The 14,252-nt window shown below is 38.7% G+C and overlaps 1 protein-coding gene across 1 annotated transcript in view; it reads left to right on the top strand.

Moving 5' to 3' along the window:
* LOC113231213 overlaps positions 1 to 5,812 on the top strand; it is a 20,487-nt gene extending 14,675 nt beyond the window's left edge. Inside the window, exons 5-7 of the mRNA XM_026465419.1 lie at positions 914 to 988; positions 3,161 to 3,335; positions 4,164 to 5,812. Coding sequence (XP_026321204.1) covers positions 914 to 988; positions 3,161 to 3,335; positions 4,164 to 5,328 — 1,415 coding nt within the window. The 3' untranslated portion in view covers positions 5,329 to 5,812. The remainder of the gene's footprint in view (positions 1 to 913; positions 989 to 3,160; positions 3,336 to 4,163) is intronic.
* Positions 5,813 to 14,252: the final 8,440 nt, after the last annotated feature.

Below are 14,252 nucleotides of genomic sequence, written 5' to 3'. Positions count from 1 at the left end.
TAATATACGTTACAAAAGCAAACAAAATAATCAAATAGCTAACTGTCCTTTTTCTACACATTGCATGCGCAAAAGATGGAAAGAGACCCATTATGTCAATTTCAAGAAGCTTATATAAACTTCTTGGTCATTTTCAAATTGTTCGAACCACAAGCGTTTAAAATATTTAGAACAAAGAAACTATAGAGTCGCTTTGATTTTAATCTTATTTTTAAAATTATTTTTTATTAATGTTAGCAATAAGTAACAAAATATTGTTGTACTCGTTTTATGGCTTGGGATTACCATCAGAAGTCAGCAAAAAACATTTGCACGAAATAACGTTAGCTCGAATTTTCATAATGTCAAATGTATTTTTTTCATGAATAATTACAAAACAAAAGCTAATTTTGTCTTATTGAAAAGCATCAAAATTACTTGAAAGCGCAACGGTTTTATTATAAATCGGTTTTCGGAATTATGAATATTTGAGTTTACGTTTAGTTGGAATATCGGTACATTTTTTATAGTACACGCTTATTTTCACATTTGTAATATTTGTATGTATGTATCTGCCCAACCTGCTGCTATTATTGCTTTAAGTGAATTTGTACAAAATTCGACATAATAATATATATAAAATTTAATTAATATTTACAATAAAGGCTGCTCCATTACTCTTGTGTTCAAGTAATTTTCAGTCGAAGCTAAATATGGTGCATTTTGTTGAGTTTACAGTAGAAGCTGAATATGGTGTTTTTGGGCCCTTTAATTGTTGCAAGCAAAATTAGGCAGTACTGCAATGACGTTTTTTTATATTTCGTTTACATGTCAGTACATTTGTGTATTAACTTCGGACATTGTTTTCGTGGTTTTTGTATTAGACCTGACGTCCATTTGTTGGTAGGTCAATGGTGTGATCTTATAATTTCAGGTACTATCCTGAAGGATGCTTATGGCGACAAATTACCATTAAGTAACGTGGAACTCGTGGGAAAGAAGGAAACAGGTTTGTAACAATTGTTTTGTTGAGTTTATTGTAGAGATGAAACGGATAGTGATTTACCCGGATACCGGGTATCCGGCAAGCACATAGGCCGGATAGCCGGATATAGGTCCAACGTATCTCCGACCCAATATCGTAAACATGTCGCGACCATACAAACAAAAATATATCAGAAAAATGTTACCATTGAAAAAAAAAATCGCGAATTTAGCAATATTTTAATATCAGTGCTATTTGTTTGTTTGTTGCGCCAAATGCAAATTTCTCGCCGTGGAGAAGGACAAAAAGCATTCACATAATGCTTTGGCTATATTACAATTTCTAGTTGTTGTAAGTGTAAGCCTTCCACTTGATACGTCCGTTATTATTTTGTTTGAATTTAGTTTTATTAATTTGTTTGTGACCTAACTAATTCTGGGCTTTATGTCAGACTTACGAAATAAAATTAATCAATAAATACATTTATTTGTGCGTACTGATTACAAATTTTCTCAGTTTTAAACATCCGATATCCTGCAGGATATTGTTTTATTATCCGGTATCCGGCCGGATAATAAACATTGGCCGGATACCGGATCGTTCCCGGATATCCGTTTCGTATCTAGTTTATTGAATGACAGGATGTTTCACCACTACGACGTTCAATTATTTGTTATTATGTAGTTTGTTGTGATTATTAATACAAAAATTCGTTCGATCCGGCTGGATTCGAACCATCGTCGCTTAGCAAACCGTGTAGACGCTATGTCTACTAAGCCACGGAACGAACCTTACGAATTTTTCTGTGCTTTCTTTTCTTTTCTCATCTTTTTTGTGTGTTGTTGTTGTGTTGTTTTTACACGAATCAATCTTTTGAAAAGATTATTTATAACAAGGTAATGTGTATGTATAGGATGTTAGGTGCATTAGGTACAGGATTTCACATCTATAGCAAACAATTATTCCATTTGATTCCGTGTCCCTAACGAACCACAAACGACTCGATACCTTTTCGTCTCGTACACAACTTCACACAGTACACCCTCAGAGATTCTTCTGCTTCCTTGGTACATTTCTTTATTTAAATTCTACTTTGCATCTTCTTTTTCTTCTTGAATATACTTTAATTAGTACCAGTAGAGCTCCTTGTGAAAGAGTTCGTCCAGGGAAGTACACTTTACGTATTTCTGCCGCCAAGTAGTAATGGGAACATTACTACGTTACGGTTTTGAAGGGTAAGGGTGCTGGTGAAATAATAGGGACATAGGACTTGTCAGCTTGTGTCTCAGAGTGACGGGCGCAGTGGCAGTGTCCGTCCGATCTTTGCCATTTAAAGCTCTGAGTTGTACCTACTGCAATTGTTATGGACAGGGGTCTCGCTTTCCACCGGGCACACACACGACTTGTTCGTCCCGGCACTTGAAATTGAAATAAAAAAAAATAATTGTGAACGGATAGTATTTCTATTCTTATCTTTGTAGTGATTAATAATCCTTCTATTTTTATGGTCGATATGTTTGCTGTTCCGTCTTGGTGCTCTTTCTAAAACTGCTGAAATTATTTCCTCCGATGACGTCTCTAAATTTGATTGATCAAAAAATCGGTGTGGGTAAGCACCAAGAGACTCTATGTTTATTCGAACGCGCATTCACCGCTTGCCTGGAGCGTCACCTTCGTGTACCGCCACTCGCGCCGCTGTCGTCAAGAAAAGCATATGCAAACTTAGGCATTTTGATCAAATCGCGCAAGCCGTCACCGCGCCGCCACTCGCTGTCGGCCAGTTTTTTTTACCTCCACCTCATCTGATGGAAAGTGATGATGAGGTTGACGGTGCAGCATGCACACCTAAATATTGGCTATTCACTCTCACCTTGAAAAGGTCCAAATTATAGCGTTCGGGGAACAAGCCCGCATGCAGGGAATTCCACTCCCTAGCCGCTCGTCTGAGAATATCCGCAACATAGGGGTGGAACCACAGCCCACGCTTAGGCCCTCGATGATGGACAGGGCAAGGCGGAATCAAATCATGCAATTCCATTGCACACTCTCCGTGTATATCCTGTAGAATACCGTTTCGCTTCTATTAAATGTGAGCCTTTTGACACGCTGGTCAGCTTTTAGACTTGGTTTTTCTATTTATAATTGTCTTATTGTTAAATAAATATAACTGTGTTTCAATCCAAATTTATGCCGCAGGCGAGGTGATATCAATAAGCACTCGGTACCGGCGCACGTTCCAGTCGCTGGTGGGGTTGTTGTGGGGCGCGTGGGGCGCCCGCGCTGGCTCGCTGGCCGCGGCCGCCAGGGAGACTCACTCCGTCGCCTTCTGCGCGGCCGACTGCGCCTGCGCTAAACATCATCAGCTCAACAAGTACGTGAGAATCGGTGCTATCGTATGACCCACTGAAATGATGGGTACATCTAAAAATAACGTAATGGTAGTGCAGTATCGAGAGTTCCGAGGCAAAACGCAAAAGTGTGTGAATGTGTGAATTAATATGAGTTATCTAACGTTAACGTTTTGCATTGTCGGCGCTAGATGAGGTTGTGCGTGGTTCGAATCTCGGTAGGACCAATTTGGCAAATAAACTTTTCTAAATTGGTCCTGGTCTGGGTTTTCTGGCTCTGGTACTCGTAGCACAAGGAAAATCCTAGTTTGAGGCCAAGTTATTCTTATTGATATGAAATACAACGCAGCATCACAATGCAACGTTTTAGTAGCAGTAGAACTCCTTGTGAAAGAGTTCGTCCTTCCCTGAAGTACTGCTACCTCACCTATTCCTGCCGCCAAGTAGTAATGTCATAATTACTGCGTTCCGGTTTTGAAGGGTAAGGGTGCTGGGTGATGAAATTACAGCTACATGGGACTTGTCAGCTTATGTCTCAGGGGTGACGGGCACAGTTGTAGTGTCCCTCAGATCTTTGCGATGTAAGGCTCTGAGTGGCACTGCAACTGTTTTGGACAGGCGTGTTACTTAACACCAGGGCACAAATTGTTCGTCCTGTCACTTTTAGGTTTTGCCTCGGACCACTCTATATATGTAGTAGTAAGCCTTATTGAGAAAAATCGAAATAGAATAGCAGTATCTGGCGCGTCATTTCGCGCAAGTCGCGCCGTTTATGGCAACCCTACTGGGGGTCGATACTTTGGGAATCGACATTCCAACCTAATGTAACATTTATTTTTAATAATTTGCAGGAAAATCAACATACAAACAAAAAACCGTCTTGAATCTCATCCAGCAATCAAAGATCTAGTCATTAAACTCTCAAAAGTTTTATTCGAATCTCAGGAACACATCGACGCTGACGTAGTAAGAGACGCATTATTGGCTTACATGTGCCATGATGCCCCGTTTCCCTGCTCAGAAAAACCTAGACCTAAATCAAGAGGGGCTAAAGGACACAAGAAATTAAGGTCTGAACACGTCCCTTTAAGAAGTCTTTTGGACGTTGACATTGACACCTTGAACATGGAACTCGATTACATAAACAACCAATTAGATTTCAACAACGAAATTGGTCGAAAAGCCAGAGATATCATTAATAAATATTATGATAGTAAAGATAGGAAGGTACCACTGGATTTTGACGCACAAATGGAAAGGGAGAAGCTTCTTTATTATCAACAAAGATATATGGATAGTGCAGATGCGTATGATGACGTTGTTATCGTGAAAAAGAATTTGGACGCTGATTTTAATTTCCCGAATGATGCACGAATGGATACAGACTTCGATGAAGATTACAAAGAACCAACGGAAAGTCCCGAAGATTTCTGTATTTTAAAGGAACACGTTATGTCCCTGTTTGCATATTTGGAATGGAGTTATCGGCAAGAAATACGCAACGTTCATAATAGAAGGCGAGGTTTGTTAGTTGCTTATGGTTTGATTCATAACATTGTGCAAAATATGATTCGAATGATATCGGAAAATAAGCCCAAATACGTACTATATTCGGGTCATGATAAAACTTTGCAAGCGTTGATTTTAGCGTTAGGACTGAATAACTATCAACATTATAACATACAGTATGCATCTAGAATGGTATTTGAAGTATATAGAAAGAGAGATTTGAGAGATGAGTTCAAATTTATTAAACGAAAAGCTGTGGCTCAAGATTTTTATTTTCGCGTAGTCTATAATGGGGAGGATATAACGAATAAATTGAGTTTTTGTAAAAACAAACAAAATATTATTATGAAGGTTGTCGACCCCGTCGATAACGTGAAAGTTTATAACACGTATCTTTGCCCGATTGAGAGCATAGTCAGGTTTATTCACGATGATTATTTTACTGTTTTCAATGCCACCAACTTTAAAGACGCTTGCGCTAGTTACAGTAACTTGAAGCATGTGTGAATTTAAAAAATTGGGTGTTACTAAAATATGGGTCTCAGAATCTCGTGAGAAATGGGGAAATTGAAAATTGTTTATAGCAACACTTGACATGATTTGTATATGGAATATGTGAGATTAGCTGAATGTGGTTTTGTTATATTCTGCCTATTGGAAATATCGTACTTAATTATATTCATTCTGTGGCGTATTACAGACTATTGATTAATTAGGGCGCGTGTCCACGCTAAGAAAAGAAATACGCGTCATTTCTACACACGAACAGTGTACATTGCATCGGCGCCGGACAAGAAAAAAATCTTGTCTACCACGGACACGACGCTCTCTGCCGCTATTGTATGGAGCAGGTCGAGGTGCATTGTCAATAAACGAACGTTTATGCGCGTGGACGGGTGTTGCTTAGTAGTCAACGTACACAACAACATATTTCTTCCCACAGTCGCTAGTAAAACGACAGCTACCTGGAAGACTCGTAATGCATTTTACCCTACACACGTCTGTCCGAAAGCATTCGTATCGTGTACATACTCATCATTTTCTCGTCTGCAACAGACACTACTTGTTTTCGTGGCTAGATAAGTTCTTGTCGTGTACAAGACCATTCTCAACTTTTCTGTAGCAATCACGTCGAATTTCTTAGCATGTACACGCGCCCTTATAGTATGTCTTACATTGCAACGTTCCTACATAAATGTCTAAATTGAAAATGATGTTACCATAAGAAAATCTTCCTATTTTTTAATTAAATTGTGGGCACATGGGACTTGTCAACTTAATATGTCTAAGGGTGACGGGCGCAGTGGTAGTGACCCTAAGATCTTTGCGATTTAGAGCTCTGAGTGGCACTGCAACTGTTATTGATAGACGTGTCGCTTACCACCAGGTGCATGATTAGTTCACCCTGTCACTTGGTATATTAAAAAAAATGGTTTTATGAGGTTTTAGTACCAATTACACAGTTAAGACAAAAAATGAACTATTTTGGTTGAAGACGCTATTTTTAAAAAGCTGTGTTTTGTAAGTATTTTAAAATTTTGAAAATTCGATAACAGAAAAACGATACAAGTATGTAGACTTAGAATAATAACGCATAGAATGATAGTTTCATATCAAACGAACTGTCACAAGTGAGGCAAAAATCAAATTCATGTAGGCTAGTTTTAGTAGTAGGTTAATTTTCGGTTTTAGTGAATATTTATATAAAAATACAAGTTGAAACGCGTTACTTCCTTGTAGAATGTGATGTTAGTATCTATTTTATGTTTGTCTGACGTATTTTTACACTCATTTACCGCACATTTCGTCATTTTTAGCTAAAATTCTTGATCTGTTCGCGGTGCATGTTGACCTTGAGCACTGAAGGCCCGCCCGCTCGTGTAGGCCCTTTTGGCGCGCTACAATTTACCTCACTTAGCGTGTGCGGACTAGGTTTCTATGCGTTATTATTCTAAGTATGTAGAGATTAAAAGTAATTGAATGACTGTATAGCTAACTAATAGTGAATTTTACTGATTCTGTTTCACTGAATTTATTGAAAACTGAACCAAACACATCATTATGCAATTAACATGACAACATAGTTTTTAAAAGTGACATTATATTTTTTATCTACACACATTTCATAAACCCTCTATGATGTGTTCGAAAACCGCAAATTACGACCAGCGTTAAAGATTACAGCATTAAAACAGTCGTGTGATGTTTTTATAAAACTCGCTTGTTTTCGTTATGTAACAGTGACATAAACTACTATTTATTGAATAACATGATATTTTAGTACCGTGACATTCATATATTTTTTGTGAAAATACTCCACTAGTTTGTTATTATTATTACCGATATAAAGATCGAACAACACAACGAAAAATTACTCCAATCTGACTGGACTTGTAACTAACTGAGTAACAGACAGAGCCAGTTGGTTAAGAGTGGTCGCTCCGGCATGGCAACAGACATTGGTTAGAGTCCAGTAAGATCGATGGAATTTTTCTTTGTGTTTTTTTTTATAATATCAAGTGACAGGATGAACAAGTCGTGCGTCTGATGGTAAGCTACACGCCTGTCCATAACAGTTGCAGTGCCACTCAGAGTTTGACTTCTAAGGATCTGAGGGGCACTGCCATTGCGCTTGTCACCCTGAGACACAAGTTGACAAGTCCCACGTTCCTGTAATTTGACTATTCAATTTGTGTTGTTCTAATTGTGACATTATTATCTGCCAGTTTGCTTATAAAAAGATCGGTAGATACGACAGTTATATCACCCTTGATGCATTTATTTTATTGTGATATTTTTTAAACTTAAATTTTTATTGAGGCTAGAGCAATTTATTTACAAATTTTATTTATTTGAAATCAATATTGTTAAGTTATACGTAAGGAATATTTTTTTGACTCATCTTTTCAGTTATGTGTATATTTTTATAATTTTATTTATATTTATAAGTATATTTTTTTAATTTTGTTTTTAATTAGTTTTATTTAAAGTGAATTTAACAATTTCATGGAAATAATTGTTTAAGAGGAAAAACTCAGAGATGTGTCATAAAATGTGAACAGTCATTCTATGCTATTATAGGATAACTGGAACCATAATTTCACGAAGAAAAGGCGTTTCAACTCCGTATTATAGCGTCAAGTCTCTGCGTATTGCAATACCTACGGAATACGCGATTCTACTGAGAGGTTTTCAAGCGAATTTTTGTAACCATAGAGTAATTAACTGTTTTTTTTTTATATTGTATAATGTACAAACTAGATAAAAACCAAAGAAACAGGTCGAGCGTCTTCCGGAGAATTCTCGTACAGTCTCAGGAATTCCCGCAACTACCGTATCGAGTTTGTACGTTAGATAATTGACATGAAGTGCATTATGCTACGTACAAGTTTGTTACATAAATTAGTTTCCATTCAATTTCGCAACAATATAAATTGAGCCTTAATCTCCCTTTGGCGTTTCTCATCTGCAAGAAAGCGTATTCCTACACGGTATAGATCATAGTTTCTCAAAGTGCCCACTTTGGGAAAGCTGAAGAGTCCTAGGGTGTCCTACGGAAGCAGTTGGGGGCGTCTCTTGTGGTTTTTTGTGTTCAGTTAACATAAAGAATACGTGTTCTCGAATGGTTCTGAATTATTTTTGTGGTGGTGGGCGTTGAAATTTTTTTATTTTGCCTAAGTGGGCGGTGAGTCAAAAATGTTTGGGAACGTATGTTATGGATAATACGGAATCGAAAAACCGTTTCTTCCACCTTCTCGTTATTATTGTTACAAAGATTGAATAAACACAAAGGATTCTTTTGATCCTGGCTGGATAGCCCCGGTTTGGCGAAAAAGTAGCTGGTACGTGTCCAGCCGGGTCGAAGGATTTTTTTGTGTTTATTCACTTCGTATCAATAATACGAACAAGCTGGCTGCAAATGGCTGCTACTGTGCGCCGTTGCCTAAGGCCGTTTAAGGACTTGTTGGTGTTATACCGGTATCGGTACGCTCGGTACACGCAGTACCGAAAGCTTACCGAGCGCCTATATTTCAAAATGAGCTTTCTTTTTTTGGCGCGGTTTGAACAGGAGCGGGAAGGGATCGTTTCGAGTTACCGTGTATCGGTTTGCTCGTCCAGGCGCCACTCGTATGACGGCGGACAGAGACATCCATGTTAATTTGGAAATTGAAAAGAATCCAGTATTGTACAATTATAGACTAGCCGAAGCCAAAATGTCTTTATCACTCTAGGAGGACCTTGTTTCGCGACGTCACAAGCGGTCCTGCAGAATTTTATACCAAAAATATCAGTGGCGAGGCGACCATATAACTCGATTTACACCGGCTTGACACATATTATCAAATATTATTTAAAGTAATTTACTACATTATATGCTCAATTTTACGAGTAGAATAACTAACTAACCAGTGAAATGAAGTGTACAAGATACTAATCTTGTGTGCTAATAAGTGTTGTGCTTAATTGTCGCCACGGCACTACTTGCAAGGGAAGTGTATAAATAATCCTCTTGTGGAGTCGAAGCTCCAAAATCTCGATCATCGCAGAAAAGTAGCCTGCTTGTCGGTTTTCTATCGGATACATTTCGGGGAGTGTGCGCAGGAACTTTTCAATTTGGTTCCGCCCTCACCGTTCCTCCTTCGGTCGACTAGAAGGTCCGGAGCACTCCATTCTTATGTCGTTGATATTCCACCTATTCGCACTAAGCGCTTTGCTTCCTCCTTTCTGGTGCGTACGGCAAAGGAATGGAATGCTATCTGTATTTACAATTTGGGGCTATTCAAGGCTAGAGTGAATAGGCATTTTTTAGGCAAACGCGTCCCATCGTCGGTCACATCGTCGCTTAACATCAGGTGAGATTGTGGCCAAGCGTGTGTCTATTATATATATTAAAAAAAAGAAAAAAAGTGTTTTTTGTTTTGCTCCGACTTTACTAAAGACAATTTTCACGCGTCGCCACTGAAGAATATACCGACATGTGCGTAGATGAAGGCGTTATAGTGTCGTTTTACCGATATTGATGTTGCGTCGCTACCGTACCGATAAATCGGTAAAGTGGTAACGCGTCGCCTTTAGTACATTTATATCTAGCATTGTCGTTTATCTATATTGCCATGGTACTCGGTTGATCTCAACTATTACTTCAATTTCAGTGTGACATATCTTAGTATATAGTTTTTAGGCCAGTTTTGGAATGGCACGGGGTTGCCTACTTGCGGATAAGTCAGTTCCTAAATTCCGGTACACATTTTACTATTTCAGTCCATTTCTAAATAATAGGTCAGCTAAAGACAGAGTGGTTAGGCGTAATCGAGAACCCTTTGGTTTCACAGGAGAAATATGATAGCGGTAAACTTGAGCGGCGAAGGGCTTTTACAGACACATGGAACTTGTCAACTTACGTCTCAGGGTGACTGATGCGGTGGCATCTTTTCGATTTCAAAGCTCTGAGTGGCACTGGAACTGCTATGGACAGGCGTGTAGCTTACCACCAGGCGCACTACTTGTTCATCCCGTCACTTATGTCCACTTGACACATCGAGTATGTAACCAGAAATAGAGACGAAATAAAGGCCATCCATCCCTGGCAACTTATCAGGCAAATGGGCCTTATATCACTTTTATATATCAACTTTCGTTTGCGCTGAAATTACAAATTATAAAACTGAAATAGTACAGCGCCAACAACTGACCTATGTGTACGTCTCTGTATATTCCAAAAATATTCTGTAGTTATTGTAATAAAGATAATATCTGTAACAATGGCGGCTGTTCCATTCGGTGGTGTGGGAAAAACAGCAAAACATCTAATTATAAAACAAACGGATTCACATTTCATCGGTAATTATATTTAATTAAATATGTACTTTTTTTATTCTCGTCCATTACAGCAAAGCTCAAGTTAAACTGGCCGATTTGAAGTGAAACAATTGACGACAGCCGTCAATTGTTTCAAATTCGGGCTGGCCAATCGGAGCGCAGTTGTCATAGTAATGATTTGGCAGAATAGTTTTCAAACAAATTGAATGACATTTCGTCTCTATTTCTGGTTATATACTCGATGGCTTGACGTAACCGTAACTTACATTTTGTAAGTCGAAACTGATACTGGCCCAAGCCTAATGGCCGCCATAATAATAGTAAGTTCAAACGCGACAGGCGTCTGTCGACGCGGACGAATCCTCGCCATCCTGCTTTTTGCACAGAGTTATCACCGGTTAGAGTCATCTATTGAAATATATTTATTTTGTACGAAAGTAAAATATGATGAAAAAATAAAAATCACGGAACTAAAGTTGTTGTTTATATTAAAAAAAGTTCTGCGAAGTTCTTAGTTTTACAAATAAACCTGTAGAGGTATATTTTTGCTTTTTGTGCTAAGAATATTGCAACAATAAAAATCTGTCACTATTGAAAGGATTTTTATAATCGAGTGTGATTAATTGCGTGCGCGTAATTCAGTCGTAAATTTGTTCCTATTCGTTTTATTCGAAAATGTAGGTATTACTGATCCGCAAGCGGGCAAAAATGGCTTAAGAAATTATAAGACTGTACTACAAACATCTCTGTATTTAATTTTACATTTGTTAATTATATACTATAGTATAATTATTAATTTATAATTAAAATTGCCATATCCATAGTTTGTAAGATTAGACACAGGTTGTAGATCGTTTGTCACATTCCGATGATATTTAACATTGTAAAAGACTTAGTTTATGTTTACATATCACTGTAATTCGCAATTATAATTTGTAAATGTTGAATATTACATTATACTGCATTGCTTTTGTTTTTATTTAATTATTCGTACATTGTTTTAAGGCGCCTTCAAATTACACGCTTGTAGGAGTGCTGCAGTGGGGCGATTGTGGCGCGGCAGCCGCGCGTCTGTAGCGCTTCAGTAATTTTTAGTTCACAAAGTGTCTACTCCCACTAACGACACTAGTCGTGGCCACTAAACGCGACCACTAGTGGCTGAGCCAAGCCACAAGACGCAACCACCACTCGCAACCATTAGTGGCTGGATGCGGCACCGGTCGCGGCCATTAGTGTGTCTAGAAATCGTTCATTTTGCCGAAGTTGACGTTGGTGTTACCAAGGTTAGACATCATAATAGCACATACGAATATATAACTATTTTTAACTTTAGATTTGCTTTGATTGACAGGTCATTTTTTATACTGTGCAGGTTTTTATACTGTACAGTACCATGCTGGACTGCCACGCAGAGGTCGCGGGTTCGATTCAAGAGCCGGGTATGGCGTACATTTATTTCTCTAGTGAGTTTGGGTGTAATTTGTGGTTGTCTACCTCTGTATGTGCGTGTGGGTGTGCGTGTGCGTGTGCGTGTGCGAGTCCGTGTGCGGGTGCGGGTGCGGGTGCGGGTGCGGGTGCGGGTGCGGGTGCGGGTGCAGGTGCGGGTGCGTCGGCGGGTGCGTCGGCGGGTGCGGGTGTGGGTGCGGATGCAGGTGCGTGCGCGCGTGCGCATGTGCGTGTGCGCGTGCGTGTGTGTCTATTACCTGCGATACAGGGTTTCCCTAGTGCGGGGCTGAGTGTGTGCGTTTTATATTATATTATTATAATATTGTTTATTACTCCCGCAGCTTGTGGTTCGGCCGCTGCCACCCGAACGCTGCCACCCGAACGCTCAATGCTATATAAAATGTATAAAAAATCTCGTCCATAACTTGTGGTCGCCACTAGTGGTCCAATGGGCGGGCGCGGAGATAGAGTTCGTTCAGAGAAGTAGTGTCACCTTATTTATTTCTACCGCCAAGCCGTAATGTGAACATTACCGCGTTCCGGTTAGGAAGGGTTAAGTGCTGGTAAAATTACAAGCACATGGGACTTGTCAACTTATGTCTTAGGATAACAGGCGCAGTGGCAGTGCCTCTCAGATCTTTTTGACTTACAGCACTGAGTAGAACAGGCGTCCTGACACTTGGTCTCATAAAAAAACCTTAGAATGGTTTCCATAGTCTAAGAAAAAAACAGGCTTCCTACCTCGATGCCATGAAGTAATTTAAAAGAATAACTGTCTTAACATAGCACATTAGGGCGAAACAAAGACTTAATGTAAAAAATGCTTATTATTATTATTTATTTTCCATCCTCTAAAAAAAAAATGTGAAAAATGTATGCCCAAAGACTAGATTTCTTCAATGCGCAACAACAGAGACATGTTATGCATTTCTTAGTTTTTTCATATTTATTGATATAACTTTACAATAAAAATTTATTGATATAATAACTATAATAACGTGATATAACATCCCTTAAGAAACAGTCTTTCTATTATCAAAATCGGATAAGTGTAATGTTGATCCGACTTCTTCCAACTTCCGAAATCTGTCTTCCTACAAGTACAGAAGCCACAGATTATTATATACTTGTAATAGTTACTTCGCAGAAATAGATTATCGTCATGTTCAACAATCAACAATTCAAAGGAATATAGGCTCTGTTATCGCAGCAATCGCAATGAAATCGCTAATGACTCACTTAACCAACAATCGATAAAGAAGGAATGTGCGAGCACACTTGAACTAATATTTGTTATTTAAAGTGAACGTCCATTGTACGCATATCAACGAAAGTTTAAGAATAATCGGTATTTCGTTGATTTAGTAACACTTTATTCTTAAAGATTATTGGAACAAAAAAGAAACAAAAAACTGTTATAGCCTAACGGTTTAGCCTACGGCCTCTCAAGCAGAGGCCGTGGAATCGAATTCGGTCTCGCGCCTCTGAGTTTCTCGGAATTAAGTCCGAAATTTAATTCGAAATTTAACATGAGCTTTCCGGCGAAGGAAAATATTGTGATGAAATGTGCACGTCGAAGAAGGTTTACTCGGAAAACATGTGAAGTGGGCCAGCGTGGCGGACTACGGTCTAAATCCTCCCCTGAGACTGCTAGGCACGGGTTTCCAACCCTCGCCCAGCAGTTTCAGTAGTACGTGATCTAAGCGTTGGGTTTGACTTGAAGCTTTCCTTTAGAGTAGGTAAACTTCGATTCAATTATTTTAAAAGCAAGGTGGACTATTATACTATATTATATTCCTACATAGAGTTGCAAAATACCTACACGGAAGTGTGTAGAGACAGTTATGCAGGTGACTATGGCACTTACCACACTCATTGAGTCGATCTAAGAAACGGACAAAAAGTTTTTTTTTGTGGTAAAGCCGATTATGGCTCGACAAGTATGGTGATTCCAAATAAGAACTATTCAGGTTGATACTGAAGATATAACGGCTAATTCAAAGTTGGATATTATCTAGGGATATCACGTACATTATAATTTTTTATAAAAAAAAAACGATCTCTAAAGTTTGCTTATCTCCTTTTTATTGGAATTACATCTATTTGACAAGTTTTATAGAAACCGGCTAACGGAAAGTGTGCGAAATTGGATTCATCCCCTAGCT

Source organism: Hyposmocoma kahamanoa, unplaced genomic scaffold, assembly GCF_003589595.1.
Source record: "Hyposmocoma kahamanoa isolate Upper Pololo Valley unplaced genomic scaffold, ASM358959v1 65, whole genome shotgun sequence".
NCBI classification, from domain to species: Eukaryota; Metazoa; Arthropoda; class Insecta; order Lepidoptera; family Cosmopterigidae; genus Hyposmocoma; species Hyposmocoma kahamanoa.
The sequence above is the reverse complement of the archived record's forward strand: the minus strand, read 5'-3'. Positions and strand labels throughout refer to the sequence as shown.